The sequence below is a fragment of the Monopterus albus genome, unplaced genomic scaffold (genome assembly GCF_001952655.1).
Source record: "Monopterus albus unplaced genomic scaffold, M_albus_1.0 scaffold48.1, whole genome shotgun sequence".
Lineage (NCBI taxonomy): Eukaryota > Metazoa > Chordata > Actinopteri > Synbranchiformes > Synbranchidae > Monopterus > Monopterus albus.
Genome location: NW_018127928.1, coordinates 705,342 through 733,282, shown reverse-complemented (window position 1 = coordinate 733,282; position 27,941 = coordinate 705,342). Strand labels below are relative to the sequence as shown.

Genomic DNA, 27,941 nt, shown 5'->3' with positions numbered 1-27,941 from the left:
CGTTTAAACAAAACATCTACGAAAGTGCCGTAGCGAAAGTGCTACTATTTAAACACGTCGACATGGAGAAGATAAACAGAAAAGTAGAGCAGTTGCCGTCGCTATTTACATCTGAATTAGGCGTATAAATGTTTGGGGGAGGTAACACGGGGTGTCACATTTGTTAACCTGTGTTGTATTTTATAGGAAACTACATTGTCAAGGAAAAAGCGAATGTAAGTGTTCCTGTTTTGTGATGAAGTTAAGGTGCGTCCTATTCAGCTAGCTAGTTGACATGAGCCCCAAGCTAACGCTAATTGTCCAGTGAGTCATTTGCCTCCCTTATCTGAAACGTTATACTTGAGTAATTATTGATTAAATGACGATATAGAGCTTTTTTAATTTGCTAGGTGGTGTGGTGTACCATGTAAGGTGCTTGTCACCGTCGTACAGTTTAACATGACCTCCAAATCTCACAGGATAAGTTCATGTCAACGTGGAGGCCTCAGTTGCTAGCTTGTTAAGCAAATTATTGCTATATTGAGGGTTAATAAATGTGATAAACGATTATTTATTTGTTTCTGCTAAACATATCAATTCATTGCATTTGATATTGCTTCAACTTTGTAATTGTTACGTTGGTTAGTAGTACACTAACGTTAACTTATTTGTAATTTGGTTTGGCTGTTCTGTTGGACACAGGGAGTAAATGTATTGTAAAAATATTCATAGGTACTGTAGCATGGCATTTATTAAACTGCCATTTCGCTTGAGTTAATGTAATTTTGGATGGATTGATAGAATTAGTCTGCATATAATGTTAGACATTAGACTGCATTTTATTTATACATTTTAAATGATGAATAAAACTACTATAAAACATTTTTCACAGCAATTATTGTTTTGAGGTTTGTTTTCTGTCCATATTTAATGGGCTGTCTTGTTTGATCCCAGGGTTGTGTCAACATGGACAGTGACCTGAGTCCCCAGGATAAAAAAGATTTGGACAAGTTCATTAAGTTCTTTGCCTTGAAGGTAAGATGATGATTCCCACTAAAGGATTTTTATGTTGGCAGAATAACATTGATGCAGCCTTGGTGAATGAATGGTTTCTGACGGGACATTTTGAAACTTTTATTGCATTCTGGTAGGGGTAGGTTGCCCACATTGCTTCACGGGTTCAGTTCCTTTTCTTTCTCTTGTTGTTTTTTTGGTAATTTTTTTTTTTTTTTTTTTTTTTAAAGACAATTCATGGAGAGTTCGGCCTCCACTAAAATATAATGGTGGCACATTTCATTGGTAGTGCCCACAGCACTGAAAAATGACATTTGAAATATTCTAACAGCATAATGTCTTTCCATGTCTGCCCCTGTCTTGTCACCATTTTCAAATGGGCTGGTTCAGTGGCAGCTGTTCACAGTTTGCTTTCTTTTCTCCTGTCCTGTGTCTGTAGACTGTCCAGGTGATAGTTCAAGCTCGTCTTGGAGAGAAGATCTGCACTTGCTCTTCCTCATCACCCACTGGCTCTGACTGGGTGAAATCATTTAGACTGTCCCTCTATTTTTCTGTTGTAATAATTGATTAAATTTAAAGTTATGTAGCATATTTTAGTGTAGCTTTCCACATATCTATAACTTGTTTGGACTATTAGTCTTCATGCCCAAGTGTAATGTTGGCTTCATTTGATTGCTATTAAATTATTAATTTTTATTATTAACTTCTTACACTGTTCACTTATAAAGTGTATGGTATTGAAATGTATACATCACATATAACTTTCCTAATGTCACCTCCTATTTTCTGTAAACTTTTATTTAAATTCGTATCTATTTCATTTCACTTTTTATGTTATTATTTCTTCTAGTTTAATTTGGCCATCAAAGACATCCCAGAGGTGACTCATGAAGCCAAGAAGGCATTGGCTGGCCAACTTCCAGCTATCGGGCGCTCCATGTGCGTTGAGATCTCCCTGAAGACCTCAGAGGTAAAACATCACATCAGATAATGAGGTTCATAAACTGTAATTGGTTGCTGAGGTCTTTGTTTGAAACCAGAACACACTGTACCTCTACTCTGTGTGAGTTGCCACGTGGATAACATGAGCCAGTATAAAGTGCTTTATGCACGGAAATATCTCCAGTATTTTATGAATTGCAGTCAATAGATCAACCATACTCCTGTGTGTGTGAGAGAAAATGAATTTTCAGTTGTTGTTTAGTTCCAGTTATATGTTCCTGTGAGCATTTGTCTTTTTCTCTCTCACTCAGGGTGATTCAATGGAGTTAGAGACTTGGTGCTTGGAGATGAATGAAAAGTGAGTGGACTCTGCTTTGATTTTTGCTATTTGTTCTAGTTGCCAAATGTTTTGTGAAATACATTAAGAGATCTGTCATTGCTGCCTGTGTCTGAAACTTTATATGGTTATGCAGGATTAACCCAGAGGACCACAAATCTAGAATTATTCCCATAAACATATCTGACTTGTGGGATTGCACCAGATGGTTTGTTAATGGAAAGACAACTGTAGTTGGAATGAGTGAAGGAAGGAAAAAGAACCAGCTGAAACCACATGCTACTATATTCATAAAAAGTCCTAAACAGCAGAGATATTTTTATACTGAGTTGACATTTACTTAAAATACCACCAAGCTGCAGTATTCTAATGAGTCAGTGTGTTGTCTGTCTCTCCTACAGGTGCGATAAGGACATCAAGGTGTCATATACAGTCTACAATCGTCTGTCTGTCCTTCTGAAGTCTCTGCTGGCCATCACCAGAGTAACACCCACCTATAAACTGTCCAGAAAGCAGGGACACGACTATGTCATACTGTACAGGTGTTTTGACTCTTTCAGCCCTGTTAAACAGCAGGTTTATCTGACTTACTGCCAAAATATAATGAATTTGATGTCCCATTCTGTACTTCTTTTACTTGTGCTGTTTTTGTTAGTGAACATTTAGTCCATCCATCTACACTTAGAGATTTCTCTTATTTCTGCCGATCTTTTGTGTAGGATCTACTTTGGAGAAGTTCAGCTGAGTGGACTAGGAGAAGGTAACTGAGATGTCTTAAATCAGTGAAAGCAAGTGTCCGGTCAGCACATTTATAATTTGTAGTGAAGCGCCTGCATTAAATTAGGCAATATGCTTGTTTGTTGAGGCCTGTTGTTGTTTGTGTTTAAGGTTTTCAGACCGTGCGTGTTGGTGTCGTTGGCACCCCTGTTGGCACAGTCACACTTTCATGTGCCTACCGCACCAACCTGGCATTCATGTCTAACAGGTAGCTAATAATAACTCAAGAAATTTTCATTTGCTTATTTTAAATGGAAATGTATTAAAAAATTAAATCAGTGATTCACTACTTCTTTGACAAAAACAGCACAACTCATCAAATGTTGTTGTCTGCAGGCAGTTTGAGCGGTCAGCTCCTATCATGGGGATCATTGTGGATCACTTTGTGGATCCTCCCTGCAGCAGCCAGCGTCCTGCAAACAGTGGACAGCCATGCAATTACAGGTAGATATGAAAAGCTCTGGAAATAAGCAACTGTTGATTGATTGATTGATTGATTGATTGATTGATTGATTGATTGATTGATTTATTTATTCTTTCAAACATGCAGAACAGAACAGAACAATGAACAAATGACAATAACACACATGATTACACACATCCAACCAATGCTAATTCAAAATCAGTTTGCTTACACCTATTACATGTTTGAATGGAGTAGGAAGAAGTCAAACTTATCCAGTCCTACCCCATGACATCATATTATACAAAATTTATGCAACATTGGCTGCAAGCAATATCACTACATAGATAAAGCAGATTGTTACTTATTCGTGCATATATCTTGTATAACACATACATTTATATTTATATTTAAACTCCTTAATTCTGGTACTATTTTTCATGTCCACAGTTAAGTTATTCCATAGTTTGACCCCACTTATAGAAATACAAAATCTTTTTTTGGTTGTTCGTATAGCATGAACTTTTAAATTTAAATGTCCCCTTAAGTTATATCCCCCTTCCCTTTCACCAAATAGCTTTTGGATTCCACCAGGCAATAAATTGTTCCTGGCCTTATACATAAACACAGCAGTCTTATATTCCACTAAATCAAAGAATTTTAACAATTTAGACTGTATGAAAGCTACATTTGTGTGATCCCTATACCCCATCTTGTGCACAACTCTTATCGCTCTCTTCTGTAATATGTACAATGGTTGAAGTGAACTCCTGTATGTATTTCCCCAGTTTTCAACGCCATACTCCAAATATGGCAAAATCAATGAACAATACAAAATCCGCAATGCTTTGACGTCCAGCATATGTCTAACCCTTGCCAATATCGATATATTTTTAGCTATTTTATGCTGAACATGTCTAATATGAGATTTCCAGGATAATCTGTCATCAACCATTACCCCCAGAAATTTAATTTCATATACTCGTTCAATGTTGGCACCCCCAATTCTCAATTGAAGTTCATTATGTGGTCTACGGTTCCCAAATACCATATATTTAGTTTTCTCTAAATTCAAAGATAGTAAATTATTATCACACCATTTCTTTATCTTCCCAAATTCCTCTGAAACCCTTACAGAGAGTTGCTGTAAGTTTTCATCTGATGCCCAAATGGTAGTATCATCAGCAAACAAAACCATTTTAACAGTTTCAGAAACCTTACCTATATCATTGATGTATAATATAAATAGTTTAGGTCCCAACACAGAACCCTGAGGCACTCCACACACAATGTTCAGCTCACTTGATTGATATTCACCCAACCTCACAAATTGACGCCTCTGTGTCAAATAACTTCTGATCCATTTCCCAACCATTCCTCTGATCCCATATTTCTCCAACTTATCCATTAATAGTTCATGATTAACTGTATCAAAAGCTTTTTTTAGGTCAATAAATATCCCCATCGTATATTTTTTCTCATCCATAGCACTTGTAATGTCCTCCATCAGGTCAGTAATGGCCAAGGATGTTGATCTTTTCGACCTAAAACCATATTGACAATCAGATAAGATATTATGTTTATCAATAAATGTGTCTAGTCTGTTATTAAAGAGTTTTTTCAGAATTTTTGAAAATTGTGACAACAGAGAAATCGGTCTATAGTTTGTGAGGTTGTGTTTATCACCAGATTTATACAGTGGAATAACCTTTGCTATTTTCATATTATTGGGGAACTGCCCAAGTCGAAACGACATGTTAAAAATATGGGTTAATGGTTTACATATCCCCTCAATTACCCACTTGACAGTTGTCATTGTGATACCATCACTATCACTAGATGTTTTGTTACCACATTTATTCACTATCTCTATAATTTCCTCTTCAGCTATGGGCTTCAAAAACATTGAACTCATGTTCCTTTCAATTGTATTATTATTTATAGTGACGGATGTATCATCTGTACAAATGCCACCTGCTAAACTAGGACCAACGTTCACAAAGAACCTGTTAAACTTTTCAGCTACATCCTCCAATTTATTAACCTGTGTATCACTATCCATAAAATATTGTGGGTAGTTACACTTTCTATTTAACTGTTCATTTTAAAAGAAAAAAAAAAGGGTTTATCTTCCCACAACCCCACTGAACACACTGCTGTAGCTGAGTATGTCTCAGCGCAAACGGGAGCTTTTAGGTAATGTAATGACTCGTATGTCACTTCTTCCTCACTTACTGTATATGTATGCCTGTGAGACTGATCAAAATTTTAAATATATTACTCAGCTGGATCAAAAAGAAGAAATGGTTATTTTCTGGATTTTAGTTTGTTAATTTGTTTAAACTTTAGGTCTAAAGGTTTTAACTGCAGTTATTGCAGAGACTAGGCTTTTAGATTTGTTCATTTCTCCATAATATAAATAACTGTGTATGCATGTTTTAAAGAAATAACTTTGTTGCCTTCCTTCTGCAGTTTCCAGCCTTCAGTAGGATGTAAAAAAAATTCATCAGATAAATGTTTGTGTGTGTCCAGAGCTCCAGACGAGGAGGACGGAGCACCATTTGCGGGAGTTCAGGAGTCACAGGAGGTCTGCACCACATCCTTCTCCACCTCCCCTCCCTCTCAGGTAGGCTTACACACTCACTAACACTCTTCTTTACTCACTTTCTTTATCCTGTGACAACTTCTCTCCATTTTCATGCCTGTTTTTCACTTCACTTTCTCTTTTCTCTCTTTGTCTGTTGTATTTTTATTGTTGGTTTATCCATGTGCGTGTCTGCATTATCTCAGTGTGTGTGTACACTGAGTCCGTCTCCCTCTAAACTGTCTAAGCCCCTCCCCCTGGATAGTCTGCAGCTTCCATTGGCTCCTGGACTTGTCACTCACACTGTGAGTCTATACTGACCACTGTGAGAGCGTGATTGTGTGAGGTGCCCGCACTGAACAGCTGTTTCGGGATGTGTGTTACTGCTTGATGTAGCAAAGTTGCATCAGAAACCTATTTTTACCATCATCTGTTTTGACTGTGTTCAAAGTTCCATCACTTTTTTTAGTCCAGGTGTTTGTGCTTTGTAGCTTGATTTTGCTGCAGAAGCTGCTGTTCACTAGAACTGTTTCATCCTTTTGTTGTATTATCTCCATCACACATACCACAGTAGTAAGACAAATTCATCTTCAGCTCATTTCAGCAGCACACCTCCAACATCTTGACAACACAGTGTTACATTTTAATTAAACCAGTGGTTAATATTTCATCTTCTTTATGTCTCTATGGTTCTTCTTGTCTAGCTGTATACTTCCAGGTTATCCTACCAGCCTCCAGCTCTAGCAGGAGCCACTGAGCTTTGTCACCCTGCTGCCAATCCAAACCAGGTGATGCACCAGTCAGTCACCAATATCACTTCATTCATAGCAGAGCTCGACTGATCCATCAGCATGGCCGATATTATTGACTGATCATATATGCAGATACATCTGTATTTGTGTTATGTTGACTGATTAAGTTATGAGAAACTGGAGCAAAGAAATCCCACAGATCTGTTTGTGGTGATTTAGAAACAATGGCTTCCTTAAATAGGAGTGAGTATATGTGTAATTTTTACATCACAGCTTTTGTTATAAAGAATTTCATGTTTCAATTGAATTTCAAGTTTTATTGAACAAAAAAATGTCAATTTTTGGGCTACTTCATCAAATTAAACAACCTTGCACACACTTTAATACACCTAGAAATAAATGAAATACAGTTATGTATTTCACCAGAGATCACTGACAACTTTATTTTTTTGCTTTTCATTCTCCATTAAAAAAAATAAAAATCACGTATTGGTTCATAGTTCCCAGAGGAAAAGTGTATAAATAAACATAGTACTAATACATTCTATGAGCAGACAAAACCACTGTATACTTTAACTCCACCCTTGTCCTTAGGTACTGCATGCTGGGAAAGAGGGTGGCATTGTGTTGGTTCCTGCTCAGGCTCCCCATGGAGCTGATGCCAATCTGACAGTGGAGCATGCTTCCAACACACCGGGCAGCAGGTGATTCCCTCCTAGCATCACTTCAACTTTAGTGTCAGCTAAATGTTAAACTAGATTTATAGTGTCCTCGCACATTATATGTTTGTACTGCAAACTCAACATTATTTCCTTTTGCTGTCATGAGTCTGAATTTGATGAAACCTGTAACTGTCTCATCTGTCTTCTCAGTGGCGATGATGACGGTCTGTCACAAAGTGGAGAAGGAAAGAGGGATGAAGGGAGGAGGAGTGTTTCTCCCTCTGATCCAGTGGAGTCTCTCAGTGCATTCACAAGGAAAGTTGGGGCCTTTGTCAGTAAGCCCAGTACACAGGTAAGTCAAAAATAGCTTGTTTTGTTTATTTCCTGCATTTGGTAACTGACTGTTCCACTGAAGTCTTCCTCACAATTATTTTGAAACATCTGCATACACCAGAGCAGAATTGAGCTAGTGTTTGAGCTAGGTGTGGGTTTTGTTACTCTTAGCTGCTCCTGTTTCACCGCTGAAGAGTACACTGTGTGTTTATTTGTAGATAACAGCAGCCAGTCTGGACCTGCCATTTGCTGCATTTGCTCCTCGAGGCTTGGACCCAGAGCAGAATGATCCCATGGTAACTGTGCATGTAATTTTCAAGTGCTGTCTGTTGATGAAACCGAAGCCGATGTTAGAGCATCACATCACCAGAATTTTTTTCTGTTCTGTCTTGAAGTGGACAGTGGATGATGATCATTTTACAGATAAACCTCAACCTAGAATTTTTTTTTTTGCACTCATATTTGCATGTGTTCAGGTGCAGCCTCCAGACTCTCCTCCCTGCCCGTCCCCCCTGCAGGCCAGCCTTCACTCCCAGGGCTCAGAGGGATCAGGGCAGCAGGATGATTTTGTCATGATCAATTTTGTATGCAACTATTGCTCCATTCTCTTCTGCTAACTGCAGTCCTAATTCTGATTTAGTTATTCACTGTGAACCTTATGTCATCTGTGATTTAGGATTTGGAAAACAAGTAGTTGTCTCTGTCTGTGTATGTGTAGCGGCCAGCCTTCTCTAAGGATGACTTGTTGCCGATGGATCTGGGCACCTTCTACAGAGAGTTTCAGAACCCTCCGCAGTTGACCAGCCTCTCACTACACATCAGCTCCCAGTCCATGGCTGATGACCTGGTAAAGCACTTTTTTTTTTTTAAATGATGTTAAAGTCTTTATTTCCATAGTGGGATTGAGTAAAACAGTGAATGGATGCAACTATTAAGTTATTTGTATTTTCTTTGTAGGACTCTCTGCCAGAGAAACTGGCCATCTATGAGAAAAACATTGACGAGTTTGATGCGTTTGTGGATATGCTTCAGTGAAGTGGGAGGGGCAAGGCTGAAACAAGAAAGACCATGTGAAAAAAAAAGAGACTGGATAATGAAAGAAGAATGAGGCTGTGTAGGTGTTTGGATGGTGAAAATCACTGACCAAATCACTGTTAGTGTGATGCTCCTCATTTCTGACATATTCCTCTCTCCCTGTTCACTGAACTCCCCTCACTTACTGGCTTGTACAGATAGTCATCTGCATTATAAATACTGTATTATCTACTGACACTGGCATACACACACCCCTCTCTGGTCTGGTAGTGTTAAACTGAAAATCTTTATTTTCTATGTGGCACAAATCTGCTCATCACCTGTATTTAATCAGTTTTAACTATAGCTCCCCTCTCACTAACCTCTGAAAGGTTCCTTTACATCATGCTCTTCCTGATCATATTCAAGCTGAAAGTGAGAGATCAGTGATGCTACTCTAGAAATCAGACCAGTACCGTTTGTGTGGGTTCAGAAAAGGCCTGAAGTTTTGAAAAGCTGGTTGCGGCAAAGAAAATCACACAAAATAGCAGTTACTACTCCTGTGATGTAATTTACAAATGTCCTGATTTACGCAACTGACCGTTTCAGTAGCAACCTGACAAGTGACAAGCAGCAGTTTACCCATTGTTCCCAGCTGGACTGGGGATTTAAACTTCCAGTTTCAATGGGGCCCTAGTAGAAATGGAAGTGAAATAATTGTAGTGTTTGTGCAGAGAAAATCCACATCAGAGTCATTTGCCTGTTGATAGAAGCACAGTCAGCTAAAACCAATACAACACAACAAGTCCAACCTTCATGAGAAATGAAAGGTTACATTGTTGAAACCACTCTACTCAGCTTGGGGGCTGCTAGCGTGTACTGTGCAGCACTCAAGCATTTCTAATATTTTGTCCACATCGTTTGAGGGTAGATGAATATTAGAAAATCTTAGTACAACAGGACCATTTTAACAGCCCCAAAATGACCGAAGTGGAGTCAACACCAATTTCCTCAAAACAATTTGTTTCTCCATGAAGGAAAGATTGATTGCTGCACTGTTGCATTCATTTAGCTACCAAATAAACTGACATCTGGGTGTCTTACTTTTGGCTGTGTAACATGCATATGTATATTTTGGGGTTTTGTAAAGGTGGGGAGCAGTCCCAGCTGTCGATAGAAGGTGCCAGGTCACCATCCATGATTTGAGCTGGGTTGAAAGCTTTAAATTAAACTTGTCCTTGCCGTTGGTCCAGATGTACTAATAAAGCATGGCTGCTCTGTTGAAACAGATGCCTGGTGTCTTGGGTGATTGAACAGCATTTACTAGAATGCCAGTAATACACGACAAACCCTATTGTTTTACCTGTGTACCCCCAAATAACTTGACTTTATAGCAGTTGAGGAAGCAGTTTTCCCTATCACAGCTATAAAAATTGTGACCCTGTCTAAATACTATGGGGCAGCATTTGTTACTGTATGACAACACCAATACAGCAGACAGTCTTGGTTAGGGCACAGAATATGGTGCACAGCTAGAAGTCATGACCTTTATGTTTAGAGTTAGGGTAGTTAGGCAACACAAATGGTTCAGGGTTAAGCAAAGCAGGAAAACAGCTGGTCAAGCTCCAGGAAGATGGAACCGATTTAGATACAACACTGCTTCGTTTAAACACTGGAAAACAGCTAGCATGGTTTTGTCTAGATTACCAACATGTCATTCATTGGTTTAAGCTCCCGTCTTCACTTAGTTTAACTTTAGGTATATCATTGGGGGTGGGGGAAAAAAAAAAAAGTCACTAATTTCTCAGAATCATCAATTGTAACTTTATTGTTGGCATTTTCTGGAACTCCATCACAAACCTGGGTCAAAATCATAATGTTAAGAGTATGGTAATGTTAGCACACATTTTACAAATACTCTACAATTTTTCTTCAGCTCAACACAGGCTTTGAAGCTATGAGCAACCATAGGATTCTGGGAGCCCCGTACACATACTGCCGCCTAAAAGAGCCAGAACTCCTCAAACACTTCATCTAAAGACTCATTTCCTGTAAACAGCTGTGTGGAAGGCTACGGCACAAAGCTGCTTAAATCAATGTCTACTCTTCCCAGACGATGACAAATTTCTTAACTACATTTTCTCAGCCACCTAACAAACATGCTGCAACTTCTGAAACATACCCTCTGAAGCTATGGCAGACAGAGGCCGTTCCCCCTAGGTAACCCTGGGACAATGGAACGACGAGAGAAAAAAAAAAAAAAAATTTCGCAGGAGGCAGGCAGTGATTGCCCAGTGTGCATTTACACCTCAGTTGCTCAGTCCGTTAGAATGTCCTGTCCCCAGTTCCTCTACTATAGCCCCTCAGAGCTCGACTGTCCAATGAGTTTGTTGGCCGATGTGGAGAATGAAGCAAATCACACATCAGGGAATGGTTGGAAACAAAATGTTCAGATAGACATGTAACTGATGAGAGGGAAGACTGACAGACACTCATTCCCACTTCCTTGGGTACACTTTGTGAAAGGTAGATAGCCTATGTCCTCTTGTCTTAAATATCCAACCTGTTCACCCAGGTGGAGTTACATAAAACGGTAGGGAGGGGGTGGTAATGGTGAAGCCTGTGTCCATACACACTACAGACCAGAGCAGGAGGAAGAAGAGGAGTCTATGGAAGAGATCTAGGAGATCAACTTTTCTTCATGGACTTCTCAAAGCATTGGGATGGAGGGCAAAGGTTCAGGCTCAGGCACTATTCAGAAGGTCCTGTATGGCTTTCTGCTGCGTTTCATTCAGTGTCGATACACACTGTGTCCATAGTCCTCCTGCTGATACCTGGAGGACATGACAAAAAGGGTCAGCCTCTAATGATTTATGAGCTCTACAATCATCTTGCTGTCCATGCTGAAATGATTCCCGCCTGTTAGTTTACAAACAATTATTACAACATACCTGTACTTGATGTATGACATTTGCAAGCCGTTTGCTGCAAGCATCTTCACCCTTAACCGACTCATTTGCAACTCCATCTGCGATGATGAGGAAGATTTTAGGAAGGTTGGAGTTGTCTGGTCCAAGGACAATGGGGTTGTTGCTGTGGAGAGAAGACAGCAGTCAGCACAGCAGGAGGGGAAAAATAGAGTTTCTGGTTTTCCAATTTAACAAAACAGGGACAAGTGGTAGCTGTCCTACCTTTCAATGAGATCACAGAGAAAGTCAAATGTGTGGACAGCCTCCTCTTTGTCTTCGCTGAGCGGCAGCCAGCTGAGCCAGTGGGGAAGGATCTCACTGACATTGGCGCACTCTGGCCGAAACCTCATGACTTTTCCAACAGCAGAGATGCAGTTCTCTGTGGCGTTGACGTTCTCCTTGGAGCGCGAGTCAGCTGTCTGGATGACTCTGACCAGCGCGGGGATAGCCTCTGGACCAGGGGAATGGACACATCTAGTTAAACAAAATGCATAAGCTGGTAAAAACATTACCCTAAGTGAAGGAAGCAACAAGCTCTACCTGTGCAGAATGGACGGTAGTTCTCTCCTCCATACTGAGCCATGACGCCGACACCGTAGGCAGCAGCCTGCCGAACCTCAGGACTCGAGTCACACAGTGACTGCAACATTGGCCGCAGGAAATACTCGGCATATTTGAAGGAGGAGGGGCTGCAGTGCTCCACCACATCATCAAACATGCACAGACCCCACTGTCTGTCTGCCCACGGCCTGTTGGGACACTGAACAGAAGCAACACAACCAGTTGGTTTCTGGTGAAATACACCTTTAGCATTCACAGATGTGTCTACAGCAATGTGAGGTTCATCTACAAAATCAAGAATGCTGCCATCTGGTGGCCACTGATTTAATGGTTTTTCAAGTCAGTTGTTGGTCAGGAATATTATGTACTCACTACAAGCTGGACGATGAGCTGCAACAGCTGTTCAAACCAAGGCAGCACCTTCTCTTTGTAACTACTGAAAACTGAGTGGAGGATATCTGACACTTTGGTCAGGATGTACACATCATTCTCGTCCTGCAGGGGAAGAAAGGGACATTATGGTCTCAAGAATGCGTCTTGTGTAGACTTTATTGGACAATTTCCAGTTTTCATAACAGCTTTAAGATATTTACCTCATCTTGTAATGTTTCCTCTACCTGCTCATCATAGTCTTCATCCTGTCTCTTGGCTGTGAACAACAGGATTGCATTACCAACTCATGAAAAGAAGCATACAAAGAAAGTTGCACCCTTTTTTTTTGGATGTCATGAAAGGTTTACACTTTATGACAAACTGGACTCAGTCAACGGTTCCTTACAAGACATTTTCAAACCAAGTTTTGTTTGAAGAGAAAAGGTCAGTCAGATGTTCTGTGATGAAGCTTCACCTTGTCTGAGCTCCTGGTTCTTAAAATGCTCCTCAAGTTTTCCTTTCAGGATGCCGCCCAGCTCCTCAAAATGCTCATTGTTCAGACAGCCGTCTCCCATCAACTCAATACACTAACAGAAAACACATCAGACACTGGACCTGGTTCCTAAATATATTCAAATTTTGTCACATTGTGCACATGCTGGTGGGAAAAAAATAAATAAATAAATAGCACTACTGATGTTACCTTGGCAAAAGAGTGCATGATCTCTGACAGGACGTCAGAATCTGGCTCAGTGCCAATGGCCTTGATGAGGGCGTCACACATGAAGTGCCACATCTGGGTAAGGTACTCTGGCCCTCGAACTCGGGCACACTCCAGCAGCAGGGGCATGGATTCAGCAGCTGCCACCCGCACACGTGAGACAGTTAGGGAATAGGTTTGTAATTCATCAAGTGCCAAAGTAGTAAAATTGTTTTTGGCCAAGTATATTGTGTCTATAACAAAAGGATATCATCATGGAAGTAGAACTTGAGTAGCGGAACCATCAGCTTCACCACCTGCTCTGTGTACTCCACAAAACCCTCTTTCAGCTCTTTGGCATAACACACCTGCAACACAGCAGAGCATTTTACTATCTGGGCTCAATGCCATGCTTTTCCTTGTTTGACTTATGTACAACATTACAATCGTGAATTATCTCAGACATGACCTAAAGCTCAAAAAATGGGCTAGTATTTCTATGCAGAAGCAACTTGGTTTATACATGCACTGTACTGCCAAAAGTATTCGCTCGTCTACCTTCACATGCACTTGAGTAACAACTGATTCTTAATCCATAGGGTTTAATATGATGTTGGCCAACCCTTTGCATCTATAACAGCTTCAACTCTTCTGGGAAGAGTGTTCACAAGCTTTAGGAGTGTGTTAATGGGAATTTTTGACCACTCTTCCAGAAGCACATTTGTGAGGCCAGACACTGATGTTGGACGAGAAGGCCTAGATCGCAGTCTCCACTCTAATTCATCCCAAAGGTGTTCTATCGGGTTGAGGTCAGGACTCTGTGCAGGCCAGTCAAGTTCTTCCACACCAAACTCACTCATCCATGTCTTTATGGACCTTGCTTTGTGTAGTGGTGTGCAGTCATGTTGGAACAGGAAGGGGCCATCCCCAAACTGTTCCCACAAAGGTGGGAGCATGAAATTGTCCAAAATGTCTTGGTATGCTGAGGCATTAAGAGTTCCTTTCACTGGAACTAAGGGGCCAAGCCCAGCTCCTGAAAAACAACCCTGCATCATAACCCCACCACCCCCCTCCACCAAACTTTACACTTGGCACAATGCAGTCAGACAAGTACCATTCTCCTGGCAACTGCCAAACCCAGACTGGTCCATGGGATTGCCAGAGAAGCGTGATTCGTCACTCCAGAGAACACGTCTCCACTGCTCTAGAGTCCAGTGACATGTGCTTTACACCACTGCATCCGACACTTTGCATTGCACTTGGTGATGTAGGGCTTGATGCAGCTGTTCGACCATGGAACCCCATTCTATGAAGTTCTCTACACACTGTTCTTGAGCTGAAAGCCACATGACATTTGGAGGTCTGTAGCTATCGACTCTGCAGAAAGTTGGTGACCTCTGTGCACTATGTGTCTCCGCATCCACTGACCCCACTCTGATTTTATGTGGCCTACCACTTCATGGCTGAGTTGCTGTCATTCCCAATCACTTCCACTTTGTTATAATACCACTAACAGTTGACTGGAATATTTAGTAGCAAGGAAATTTCACAGCTGGACCTATAGCACAGGTGGCATCCTATCACAGTACCACGCTGGAGGTCACTGAGCTCCTGAGAGCGACCCATTCTTTCACAAATGTTTGTAGAAGCAGTCTGCATGCCTAGGTGTTTGATTATATACACCTGTAACCATGGAAGTGACACCTGATCCAATGATTTGGATGGGTGAGTGAATACTTTTGGCAATATAATGCATCTGGCAAACTCACTAACGACTTTTTTTTCTACCAAAATAAAGTATTTAGTTGAAGGATTTCCTTGAATGGGCATGAAATCCAGGCCATTGCACGTTCATGTGAGTTTGCCTAACATCCACAGTGCCATTGTGAAAGCAGAATTTTTCGACTGCTCCTGGCTTTGTGGATGTATTTTACTTCCTCCTGCTGCTGCACTGTGACCAGAGGATGTGGAGGGGAAAAAAAATAAATAAATAAAAATACAGGCCCTGAGGCTACTGCATGTCTGGAAATTGTTCCTGTACAGGGACTCACCATTTTACTTGACCAGGTCTAACCTACAAGCAGCAGGGCAGTGAAGCCCCAGTTAGTGATGAACTTAACTGCTGGAGTCCCCCGGAGCACAGTACCCGACTGCTTGAGTCCAGTGTGTCTGCCACATGTGATGTGTCGCTTGTTAATAAGGGGATTAAGGATCCATGATGTTATTGTTGGCACTAAACTACCTGTTGGAATTAATTTCATTACTTTGGGATTGTATGTGGACATGAGGGGGAAGGCACAGCGACCACTGGTTGGAATTACCGACCTTGGAGCTACTTGAAAGGGAGTGATGTTTCCACTACTCGGTGGGACTAAACGCCAAGTTAAAAAAAAAAATAAAAAAAATAAAAAGACACTGAATGCCTGTTAGTGCCTTGTTTCTGTAACATTACAGAATTGTTGCAAGGCTGGAGAAGTTACCATGTCTGCATTATGCCAGTGAAAATATGGGGTTTCTCAATTACTCATTTTGTTTAGCGTTCTGCATCTTTTTTTCATCAGTAAATAAACCGCCGTTTACCCATCTATACAGGAGAAATTCATATTAATTAATTTTGTCGTGGTTCATTGTGCTGTCCACTTGAAACACCAGGAACTGTGCATGTTCACGAACCATCCTCTTGTTTTAAGAAGAGGCTTTCTGGCTCTCTTCTGAAACAAGTACAACCTATTTGGAGTTATGAGGAGTGCCAAGCTAATCTAGAGGTAACCAAGATTAAACATGAAATTGCTGGAAATTAGCAAAATGAGCATTTTAGTGACCTTAATATCTACAGACAGATTAATTCAACAGTGACAGTGCTACCATCTGCCGCTCTGAGACATAGCTCAACATGACTTTCATGTGTCTGTGCTCTTCTGCTCACCAGCATCTGACAGGCAGTGGCCTTCTCCTCCAGGCCGGCCGTCTTGATGCCAAAACTCTGCTGGTCTCCCAGGTTGACAAACTCCCAGCCATCATCCTCTGATATATTCTCCATGTCCTGGGCTACAAGAGAGATGGATGTTTCGGTGTCAATCAGTGGCTTTTAACATCTCTGCAGACCTTTAAGAATCCAGAGTATGTAACTGAAAACTTCTTACTGTCAAGGAGGGCCACCTCAGGCTTGATGGAGGCTGTCTTCATCAGGGGGCCCATCACCACAGGCAGGGACTGCTGAAACTCTTTTCCCCAAAGGTGTTCTATCGGGTTGAGGTCAGGACTCTGTGCAGGCCAGTCAAGTTCTTCCACACCAAACTCACTCATCCATGTCTTTATGGACCTTGCTTTGTGTAGTGGTGTGCAGTCATGTTGGAACAGGAAGGGGCCATCCCCAAACTGTTCCCACAAAGGTGGGAGCATGAAATTGTCCAAAATGTCTTGGTATGCTGAGGCATTAAGAGTTCCTTTCACTGGAACTAAGGGGCCAAGCCCAGCTCCTGAAAAACAACCCTGCATCATAACCCCACCACCCCCCTCCACCAAACTTTACACTTGGCACAATGCAGTCAGACAAGTACCATTCTCCTGGCAACTGCCAAACCCAGACTGGTCCATGGGATTGCCAGAGAAGCGTGATTCGTCACTCCAGAGAACACGTCTCCACTGCTCTAGAGTCCAGTGACATGTGCTTTACACCACTGCATCCGACACTTTGCATTGCACTTGGTGATGTAGGGCTTGATGCAGCTGTTCGACCATGGAACCCCATTCTATGAAGTTCTCTACACACTGTTCTTGAGCTGAAAGCCACATGACATTTGGAGGTCTGTAGCTATCGACTCTGCAGAAAGTTGGTGACCTCTGTGCACTATGTGTCTCCGCATCCACTGACCCCACTCTGATTTTATGTGGCCTACCACTTCATGGCTGAGTTGCTGTCATTCCCAATCACTTCCACTTTGTTATAATACCACTAACAGTTGACTGGAATATTTAGTAGCAAGGAAATTTCACAGCTGGACCTATAGCACAGGTGGCATCCTATCACAGTACCACGCTGGAGGTCACTGAGCTCCTGAGAGCGACCCATTCTTTCACAAATGTTTGTAGAAGCAGTCTGCATGCCTAGGTGTTTGATTATATACACCTGTAACCATGGAAGTGACACCTGATCCAATGATTTGGATGGGTGAGTGAATACTTTTGGCAATATAATGCATCTGGCAAACTCACTAACGACTTTTTTTTCTACCAAAATAAAGTATTTAGTTGAAGGATTTCCTTGAATGGGCATGAAATCCAGGCCATTGCACGTTCATGTGAGTTTGCCTAACATCCACAGTGCCATTGTGAAAGCAGAATTTTTCGACTGCTCCTGGCTTTGTGGATGTATTTTACTTCCTCCTGCTGCTGCACTGTGACCAGAGGATGTGGAGGGGAAAAAAAATAAATAAATAAAAATACAGGCCCTGAGGCTACTGCATGTCTGGAAATTGTTCCTGTACAGGGACTCACCATTTTACTTGACCAGGTCTAACCTACAAGCAGCAGGGCAGTGAAGCCCCAGTTAGTGATGAACTTAACTGCTGGAGTCCCCCGGAGCACAGTACCCGACTGCTTGAGTCCAGTGTGTCTGCCACATGTGATGTGTCGCTTGTTAATAAGGGGATTAAGGATCCATGATGTTATTGTTGGCACTAAACTACCTGTTGGAATTAATTTCATTACTTTGGGATTGTATGTGGACATGAGGGGGAAGGCACAGCGACCACTGGTTGGAATTACCGACCTTGGAGCTACTTGAAAGGGAGTGATGTTTCCACTACTCGGTGGGACTAAACGCCAAGTTAAAAAAAAAAATAAAAAAAATAAAAAGACACTGAATGCCTGTTAGTGCCTTGTTTCTGTAACATTACAGAATTGTTGCAAGGCTGGAGAAGTTACCATGTCTGCATTATGCCAGTGAAAATATGGGGTTTCTCAATTACTCATTTTGTTTAGCGTTCTGCATCTTTTTTTCATCAGTAAATAAACCGCCGTTTACCCATCTATACAGGAGAAATTCATATTAATTAATTTTGTCGTGGTTCATTGTGCTGTCCACTTGAAACACCAGGAACTGTGCATGTTCACGAACCATCCTCTTGTTTTAAGAAGAGGCTTTCTGGCTCTGATTCTGAAACAATTACAAACTATTTGGAGTTATGAGGAGTGCCAAGCTAATCTAGAGGTAACCAAGATTAAACATGAAATTGCTGGAAATTAGCAAAATGAGCATTTTAGTGACCTTAATATCTACAGACAGATTAATTCAACAGTGACAGTGCTACCATCTGCCGCTCTGAGACATAGCTCAATGTCGTGGTTCATTGTGCTGTCCACTTGAAACACCAGGAACTGTGCATGTTCACGAACCATCCTCTTGTTTTAACAGATTAATTTCTGGCTCTGATTCTGAAACAATTACAAACTATTTGGAGTTATGAGGAGTGCCAAGCTAATCTAGAGGTAACCAAGATTAAACATGAAATTGCTGGAAATTAGCAAAATGAGCATTTTAGTGACCTTAATATCTACAGACAGATTAATTCAACAGTGACAGTGCTACCATCTGCCGCTCTGAGACATAGCTCAACATGACTTTCATGTGTCTGTGCTCTTCTGCTCACCAGCATCTGACAGGCAGTGGCCTTCTCCTCCAGGCCGGCCGTCTTGATGCCAAAACTCTGCTGGTCTCCCAGGTTGACAAACTCCCAGCCATCATCCTCTGATATATTCTCCATGTCCTGGGCTACAAGAGAGATGGATGTTTCGGTGTCAATCAGTGGCTTTTAACATCTCTGCAGACCTTTAAGAATCCAGAGTATGTAACTGAAAACTTCTTACTGTCAAGGAGGGCCACCTCAGGCTTGATGGAGGCTGCCATCACCACAGGCAGGCACTGCTGAAAATCTTTCCCCAGGATCTTACACATCCTGGCCCAGGCTGAGATCATGTACGAGATCTAAAACCACAAGCACAAAACATGGAAGGTCATCTACGTAGCAATGGATAGCAATAAATATTTTTACAGTTCAAAGGTCATCCAAGTTTTTGTACCTGAGGATCGTCATCCTCCAGGTCATTGAAGTCCGTTTGCGTTTTGAGGAGCAGCTGCATGACGGCTGAGGCATCTGGAATGAACTAGTACCACAGCAGAAAGAAAAGGAAATGTGAAGACATTAGAAGCATGGGCATATCGGGTCAACTTTTTCTAAAAGGTCTTTTAAAGATGTTGGCGACTAATTTGATCACTGTGTGCACATACCTTCTCCTTGCCGACAGCCAGGCCAATGAGGCTGATGCACTCTATGGTCTTGCCACGGAGCAGCCGGAGCTCCTTCTGCACTGCGTTTTCTACGATGTGTTTTAGCGAGGGCATGAACAGGTCATAGTATGGCACAAACTTCTCCTCAGCTGTGTCTGCCACTGAGGCAATAGATGTCACTACCTGCTCCAGGACCAGTTTGGTGCCCTTCTGGATCAGCTGAGAACAGAAGAGGACATTTAGGGCTCCTGACAGCATGTAGGATACTTGGGGGGCTCAAAGGTAGATACCACATGTGGCTCTGGTTAATATTTTCACTGATATATATACATACACACACACACACACACACACCTCTTGCAGCTTGGCCACCATGATGACATGAAGGTGTTGCACCAAGCTGTCCAGATAAGGGATGAGCAGTGATTTGGGGCAGTCCTCAGTAAAGTTGATGAGGGCAGCAGCAGCGTGTGCCTGCACCCGAGGGTTACTCTGGTCCTCCATGGTCTGAAGCAGGGCTGAAATCACCTGGAAAGCGACATGTTGTAGGCTTAGAGTCTGACTTTACTTATCCAACAGGTAATCAGTTCTGGTCTGATGCCACTCTTTTCTCAAAAATCACAAGGAATGAAACCCTCCATCTACAGGGTCATTACAGTGCATACACATCTCTGCACACATGAGGCTGAAGGCTGCTGGGTGCAGTTTTTACACTCTAGTCAGATGTTTGTCACACAATCAAGTCACTGTTTCCCAAAACCTATAATCAACTCTTTAGTTACCTTATCATGGAATTTCTTTTGGAAGGTTGGGGCAAAGTCTGTGGCCATTTGTCCAATAGCATTGCAGGCAGCATAGCGCACCCTTGGGTGCTGAGGGGGGGGGAAAAAAGAAGCCAAACTCAAAACCATCACACACATGTCCTGTAATATTAGCAACTAAACAGTTAAGATATTGGGGTAAAACAAAGGGGAAAAACAAAACCACACTAAAAGTTAATCTAATCATACATTACATGTATATTCTGATATTAAAGTAACCTGGATTACAATGTGCTTTATCTTTGTAGTAAGAGACAAGTTGGAAGATTTCTTTTTCTTACTGGGTCAGCACAGAAGAGGAGGACAAAGCTGACAATCTCTTGGAGGATTGCCTCCATCTGCTGGTGGCAGCCTTCACCGATGGCCGACAGTGCCATCAGCCCAGCGTGGCGGTACTTCCAGTCAGCTAGCAACAAACACACAGGGTTAGTCTCGTGTTCATTGACTAGTTCAAAGTGCCACATAATTAAATGAGAGTGCTTCATAACTTGAGGCTCAAAGTAAATGTTAAACTTTCACGCAACAGCTTGTTTAAAAAAAAAAAAAAAGCCTAAATATGAACAAAGCTTCTGTACAAACTGGTATAACACTAAATGTATTCGGTTATCAATGGGTCTGCTTACGGTTCTGCAGCATCTGCATGATGTGCTGTTTGATCATTGGTAAAATGATCTTTCCTCCCAGACCACATGCGATTCTGTCCAGAGCACTCTCCCCAGCCACAGCATTACTGGTGAGTGACAAGAAACATCACTCAAACACGTAGGTGTATGAACACATTTACAGACTGCTGAGCACATACTGGTAACAATAACATTTTGTTGTTGACCCCCAATATGAAATACTGCAAGACATTGATCCTTTAGTTCTCTCAACTTAGGTGTCAGCATTTAGTCACCTCATATTTAAGTAGAAGTGATGTTTCAGCTTTAAGAAGCTGACAAGATGAAACAGTAGTGGTATAGAGCAAAAATTCCTAAAGAGTTTTCATCCTGTGCGTCAGGTGATTACACTGAGGCACTCATTTCTGCTCACCAACAAACATAGGTGAGAACAGTACTGTAGATTTGTGTCTTGACTATAAACCAGGCCTTACCTGTCAAAGTCATCGTCCTCCAACTCATCAGCCATGGCCCACTCATCGTCATCCTCAAGATCCACCATCATAGCCAGCATCTGGGGCACTGAGCACATATAAAGAATGCAACTGAATATAGTCTACCCCCCCCCCAAAAAACAAGCAAGTTAGTCAGAAAACCAAGTCCTGACTTACCACTCTGAGCCACAATGGCTGTGTGTCTTCTCAGCATGGCTGCTGCCGTCTCAGATAATGTGACAATGACCTCCAACGCCAACTGCCTCTGCATATTAGTCAGGTTGGAGTCTGCACACAGCTGAGGAGACATGGCAACATGTTGGTCCAAAGTCTCAAACAGAGCTGACAAGAGTTAAAGGTTAAACAGGAAAATCTCATCTGATGCAAGATGCCATGGGCTAAACACAACACTGCCGTGCAGATGTTATGTCATCAAACTTTATGTACTTAATATCATGAGCAGTGAAGTTGTACATTCGTCTGACTCACCTTCAGACAGAGCTGCAGAGTTGCCTCCAGGTTGGGTCTTAGGTACTTGGGGGCTGTGTCTGCAATTTCCACTAAAGACTTGAGCACGGAGTCATCACCCTGGTAACAGGACTCGTTCACTGCCTGACCAACAGCAGCAGAAGCTGAGGTTAGTGTTGCAACTGCATTCATGCAGCAGTGGCATGCTGCTAATGCTGAACTTGCACAGCACTGCAACAAACCACCTCTATTATCACAAGTCACTGAGAGAAATGCTTAGAAATTTGTGAGGATTCTGAAACATGTACAGCTATTGTGAAATGACAACTGGACAACCTGAATTCTTCAGTCTAGAGAGAAGCCTTATTGATGTGGCAAGAAACAAGTTACACTGGATAATAATCACTACTGGGTGGAGAAGCAAACGGTCCTGTTGTCAGTTCTTCTGTTAGCTGTTCCTGTGCATTTAGTTTCTTCAGTGTCATCTTGACAGAGACCGACAACATCTCATTTGCCTTTACTGAGAGGTGTACACCTCTCAGTAAAGGCAAATGAGATGCAAGTAAATGCAGCTGCTCTTACTTTGAAGCTTTTTTTTTTTTTACTTTCCACATAAAAACACATTATGAGGAGAAACTAGGCCCATACAAAAACAGCTGTATAAGAGGAAGTGAAGTTCATCTGGAGACATTACTGTATGATCTAAGCTAGCAGCAGCTAATATATAGCCCAATAATTGTGTCTCATTACCTTTACTGAACACTTGCAGGAATACTCAGAATCCAAAACTAATGTAGAGGACACTATACAGTACGACTTCATGTTCAGAGCCAGTTCACATGAGAAAGGTCCTGTATCTTACCTGCAGGATTCCCGGCAGCAGGTCAGCAAAGTGTTTCAGTAGTGCTATGTTGCTTTCATTGGACAGAACAAAGGAGGTTGCAGCCCGAGCTGCCAGGGTGCGAATCTGAAGGATCATTCAGAAAATATTTAGAAATGTACTGGTACACATATCAGGCAGTCCACTGGCAAAAATCAACTGCTCCATGATCTTACCTGCGGGTTTGCCTGGTCCTGCATGCACTGAACCAGCATGCGTTTGATTACTTCCATATAATGCTGCTGCTGGTTACCAAAGATTCCTGGAAAGTTCCTGGAACAAGGCCAAGACCACAACAGTCAGCCACTGTTACTGCTGCCTTAATACGAGTACTATGGCCTCAGTGGTCATTTATCTATGTAGCCTAAATAAAAATAAGTGATGAGGGGCTCACCAGAATATGTGCAGGGCAGCTTCTCGCAGGCCAACACTGTCGGAGTTGACAGAGTCAAATAGAAACTTGAGTACCTCTGGCCACTGGTTATTCCCTTCATCATCTAGATAGGAGATATAGATACCTTATTGATCCTGAGGGAAATTCAGTATCTAGCAGCAACAGTTACCAAAACCACAGCAAATCAAAATAAACAAAAATGTGCCTAAAATACTAAAAAGCATAAAGAACATGAAAAAAAAAGTGCAAGAATAGAAGGATAGACATAAAAAATAGTGGTGTGCCAAGTACATTGATTAAAGACAACATGCACATTAATATTCATCTTGACAACATTTTTATCATTAAATTGCTGCCAGAATAACAATTTTTAACCCTCCAATATATCTAAAAGTGGAATGTAAAAATAATCAAAAAATAATCTGTCAGGAAATGGCTTTCAAGAGGTTGTGAAAATCTGTGAGGATGTTACCGATGAGATTGCGGGACAGCTCAGCAGCAATATCGCACACTTTCTTGCGGATGTTTGGCAAAGTTTCTTGCGAGATGCTGGTCAGCAGCTCTGTCTTGATGGCTGTCTGCATCTCCAGGGTCAGGCCCGGGTAGATCTCCTCGAACGAGGACGACAGTAGCCGCCGCAGCAGCACTGCTGCCATCTGTTTGACCTGAAGAAATAAAACACTGTCGGACTTTTTACCAAAACATCAGGCCTCTGACAGAAAACTGTTCATTTCTGGTTTGATCAGGCAAAAGGCCTTTTTTTTTTTTTTTAAAGTTTTGTTAAAATAACTTTAATTCAGTTTATACTACAACTTTCTTGTAGATTTATTTAGACAGTTGACAAAATAAGTGTCACGAGACAACATATCTGCAGCTGTCAGAGTAAATGTGGGAGATTAATTGATGTTTTTAATAAGAGTCAGTGGTCATAAAAAAAATAGACAAGACCGGCAACATCTCAGAAAGGCAGAGTCACTGTCTGCTCCCATTTCAATACTCTAAAAATATCAGGCTAGAGGTAAAGAAACGCAGAGGAAGCACGAAGGACTGAGCAGCTGGTGGACTTAGAGTAAACACAACTACTCAAATGCCAAAACGAAATCAAAACAAGTTTCGTCAGTCTGTGGTGAAGGCCCACATGTGAGCACCAGAGTACATTCGTAAAATGCCATCAATGTGGGACCCTTTCAAAGTGGAAATACTGCACTAATGCAGGCATGATTGTGGACATAATTTAACATCACCTCAGATTAAAACGTTTTTGCTTCCTGGCATAACGATATCTGTGTCTGGGAAACCAAGGGATAAACTAACCACAAACAAACTTAAAAAGTCCAATCCAGGCCAAAAGCACAATACATGCAACATCTTGGAAAAAAGCCCATCAACAAACCTCCTCTGCAGCAGATGAATCTCTGACAGCATGTAGCAAGAATGTGATCTTGTTCTGGCCTGGGATAGTGTCATAGGTCTCCTGCAAAAAAAAAAAAAGGACAGTGGTAAGGATGAGACATACCATTTGGTGTGTGCCTGCAGATGCAGGATTTTAGCCCCATGAAAAATTAATCTTTAACAGTGAAAGTCATGACGCTATGGCTCTTTTCAAACTAGACAATGCTCAAACAAAATGGACGAAGACTGTTCATAATTTCATCCGTTTTTATGAGTGAAGGAATAATAAGAAGTATGGCTTTTGAAAAACCTGATTTACTTTAACTAGATGTTTATTACTCTGTGTAAAAGCATTGCCAGCCTGTAATGAAAAACTGTTTAAGGAATAAACTGGGCACAAGTACTTAGGAACAGAGTTACTTGACATGGTGCACACAACAGTGACAACCAATTTTCACATTAAGTGACCAGTGTCTCACTGAGGGGGGAATTAAACAAACAAGGCAGCTTGTTCAGATGTACATCGTTTGCTGCCTTTTTGTTTTGTCTCAGCTGCTCTTAAGCTGCTTCATTCAAGCCACATGAGAAATGCAAACCCACACAGCTCTTGGGGATCCAGTGGAAGCTTGGGTGTGTGTGCTCCAAGGAAATATCACTGATGCAAGCTGCACTAAACAAACATTTTGATTTTGTTTCAGGTGGAAGGACAGAGAACCCCAGACAACAATGCTGGAGAACCATGTATAAATAACCCACTGGATGGTTCTTGAGTGATTCTGTGAACTTATGAGCATGACAAAAAAAAGAAAGAACAAACAAGCCAAGGAGGAGTGTCACTGTGGCAACAGTACCTGCATCAAGTCTTGAATTGGGTAAGGTGGGGTCTGAAGAGCAACCAATTTTCCATAACTAATCATAGGCTGTTAAACTATGGGGTCGGCTCTAAATAGACGGATCAGTTCCTATTATGTGCGTGTAAGAGAAAGACAGCGCTTCAATAAAGGCTGGATCCTAGTGAGCTTAGCATCGCAGCAGACAGTCTGATTTATTAAAACGCTGACTGCTAGTGTGGTAAGATTCAAACCACCTCATCCAAAAGCGGGGAAACTGGAGGCGACAAGAGGCTAATCGTGGGGTGGGGGGACAACTAGACTCAACCAAACAAATCCTCCAGAACTACTAACCCAGTCATAAGGATGACCTGAAAGAAACTGAGCTCGTTTACTCCACGAATAACACTGAACCAAACGAGTAAAGAAACCCCACGTTTTAAAACGCTTTGTTGAAATGACTTTCAGATATAATGACTGAAGGCCACTGCATAAGTACGTTACTGCTAGCTCAATTGCTGAATGAAATGCCTGCTATGTCCGTCTGTATTGTATACCATTGTTGTTCAGTCGTACATCATTGGATCTATGACGTAGCGTGAATGTCCATATTTAATTTCGGAATTCCCGTTTTTAAATTTGTAGTAGCGCACTATATCCCCCGCTAGCTTGCTAGCTAATGAAACTAGCAATACTTAGCCTCATGCTACTTCCTGTACACCAATAGCAACACTGGCAGCTAGAGAAATTGGATTGCTACCCAAAAACGTCATATTTCGCTGTCAATCAAAACGACGGAGCGTCATACAGACATACACGACCACAGAATAACGCAACTGCGTTCAGATCTGTACAATCTGTGTTACGTCCACATAACTACGCAACATGGTGGAGGTAGTTAGCGTTAGCCGACTAGTACTTAGTGTCGGCTTCAAATTGCACGTGGGCTACCGAGCTTGACGCGTAAGCTCACTGCTCGCGGCCAGGATGGTTAGCTAATGGGCGTTTAGCTTTCGCTAACCTGACCCACCGTTCTCTACAACTGCCTGTCAGCCAAGAAAACAGTTGCGATTTCATCCCTTACCTCTGACTGTTTCCTGACATTGTTGTCAGGGCTCATCAAGTTGCCCAGCAAGAGGTAAAACTGCTGCTGTTCCGCCATTGCAGTAAGATCCAAAAGAACAGCCGGGTGGAGAAGTGCCGAAATAAACCCGGCAAACACTGCTTCGGTCACACAATGTCCCATTGGCGTATTTTATGACCTCCACTTACAGTCCATTGGACCACAGCCCAGCAGCAAACGCACGCCATTGGCTCACACTGATTATCAATCCTTATTGGATACAATCAGCACAGGACACTAGTTACGTTGTCTCTATTGGCTAATAGCGAATTAATAAAGCGCGGGAAGTCTGCATCAATACTAGTAGCAACTAGCAACTGCAGTTATGTATTATCATGGGTACATTTTTAAGTACATTTACTCAAATAATGTGATTAAGTACAATGTTGAGCCACTTTTCCACTTCCCATTTTTCATTTTATGTTACTTTAGACTTCTGCTTCACTACAAAATTGAGGTAAATACGGAACCTTTTACAGTGCTACATTTGTTTGATATATATAATATTAGTTACTTTTAGGCGAGATTTTAACTAACTTTAGCTACGTAAAAAAAAAAAAATCCAATTTAAAAATAGGAGACTGTCATATTAAAGCACGACGCCCCTCTAACCAGTAAAATATACATTAATAATTTGAATTTAACATAAGTAATATAATGTATAATAAAGTATCCGTTTTCTCTATGGAAGAAACAGTTTTACTACCAACCCTTTGAAGGTCACTTTTATGTAAGCAGAGCTTTGATTTGACTACTAAAATCAATTCAGACCTTAGGCTATATAAATAAATCAAATCTTGGGCTGTAAAAGTAAGAGAAGATATGCATAGTGGACTTATATGTTTAATAAGATTAAAGTTTTGTTTTCAGCACAACATAGAGGATAATAGGTTAGGTTAATAGGTTATTATTTGCACTACTGTCACTGATTGTACATGGTTTGAGTCATAGCCTATTAGGTTGTACCGTTTAGTTTTATCCTAATCACTTTGACTTAGTTTTCTTATTCTTTTTAGTCTATTTTTACTCTACGTTTATTCTATTTTAGTTTCCTAAATGGTATGGCATTCAATACTAGGGAGAGAGAAATGGTATTTCGATTTTCTGTATGTCCTGCACATACAGTACAATAAATATCTTTGATAATTTGCCAGTAGATGGCAGCAAAGCCAATGGTAAGGTTTCATCCTTCTGGGAAAACTAGGCATTTGGCATTGAATGGAGAAATGAACACAGAAAAAAATAGACA

General features: G+C 41.4%; 2 protein-coding genes across 3 annotated transcripts; one reads left to right on the top strand and one right to left on the bottom strand.

Moving 5' to 3' along the window:
• Nucleotides 1–26: 26 nt before the first annotated feature.
• On the top strand, nt 27–10,085 carry atg13 (ATG13 autophagy related 13 homolog (S. cerevisiae)). 2 transcript variants are annotated; one of them, XM_020600753.1, is made up of 19 exons: nt 27–83; nt 187–215; nt 934–1,014; nt 1,433–1,513; nt 1,844–1,963; nt 2,247–2,293; nt 2,674–2,814; nt 2,992–3,032; nt 3,161–3,257; nt 3,386–3,493; nt 5,985–6,078; nt 6,243–6,341; nt 6,741–6,824; nt 7,383–7,492; nt 7,661–7,802; nt 8,002–8,079; nt 8,260–8,367; nt 8,502–8,630; nt 8,741–10,085. In XM_020600753.1, exons 3-19 carry the CDS (start codon nt 946–948, stop codon nt 8,816–8,818), a joined length of 1,626 nt encoding a protein of 541 aa, XP_020456409.1. In that variant the 5' UTR covers nt 27–83; nt 187–215; nt 934–945; the 3' UTR covers nt 8,819–10,085. The 2 variants fall into 2 exon arrangements, with proteins under 2 accessions (XP_020456409.1, XP_020456410.1); XM_020600754.1 differs by lacking the exon at nt 6,243–6,341 and having other exon boundaries at nt 53–215.
• Nucleotides 10,086–10,601: 516 nt separating this feature from the next.
• kpnb3 (karyopherin (importin) beta 3) lies at nt 10,602–26,817 on the bottom strand. Its single transcript, XM_020600765.1, has 27 exons — nt 26,654–26,817; nt 24,741–24,821; nt 23,820–24,012; nt 23,348–23,450; nt 23,130–23,226; nt 22,936–23,040; nt 22,095–22,217; nt 21,783–21,903; nt 21,606–21,693; nt 21,133–21,239; nt 20,791–20,915; nt 20,471–20,560; nt 20,043–20,216; nt 19,689–19,907; nt 19,481–19,564; nt 19,314–19,385; nt 16,543–16,612; nt 16,326–16,447; nt 13,671–13,767; nt 13,403–13,575; nt 13,175–13,286; nt 12,921–12,976; nt 12,700–12,822; nt 12,307–12,526; nt 11,989–12,217; nt 11,749–11,890; nt 10,602–11,631 (listed from the first exon to the last, which is right to left on the bottom strand). Exons 1-27 carry the CDS (start codon nt 26,813–26,815, stop codon nt 11,542–11,544), a joined length of 3,378 nt encoding a protein of 1,125 aa, XP_020456421.1. The 5' UTR covers nt 26,816–26,817; the 3' UTR covers nt 10,602–11,541.
• Nucleotides 26,818–27,941: the final 1,124 nt, after the last annotated feature.

Bases quoted from the DNA above. Each gene is read 5' to 3' on its own strand.
- atg13 (XM_020600753.1), top strand. From the start codon at position 946: ATGGACAGTGACCTGAGTCCCCAGGATAAAAAAGATTTGGACAAGTTC. The intron at 1,514-1,843 runs GTGAAATCATTT...TATTTCTTCTAG, and splicing joins CACCCACTGGCTCTGACTGG to TTTAATTTGGCCATCAAAGA. The intron at 3,494-5,984 runs GTAGATATGAAA...GTGTGTGTCCAG, and splicing joins GGACAGCCATGCAATTACAG to AGCTCCAGACGAGGAGGACG.
- kpnb3 (XM_020600765.1), bottom strand. From the start codon at position 26,815: ATGGGACATTGTGTGACCGAAGCAGTGTTTGCCGGGTTTATTTCGGCA. The intron at 23,041-23,129 runs GTAAGATCATGG...ATGATCCTTCAG, and splicing joins AGGACCAGGCAAACCCGCAG to ATTCGCACCCTGGCAGCTCG. The intron at 21,904-22,094 runs GTGAGTCAGACG...ATGTCTCCTCAG, and splicing joins CTCTGCAGCTCTGTCTGAAG to CTGTGTGCAGACTCCAACCT.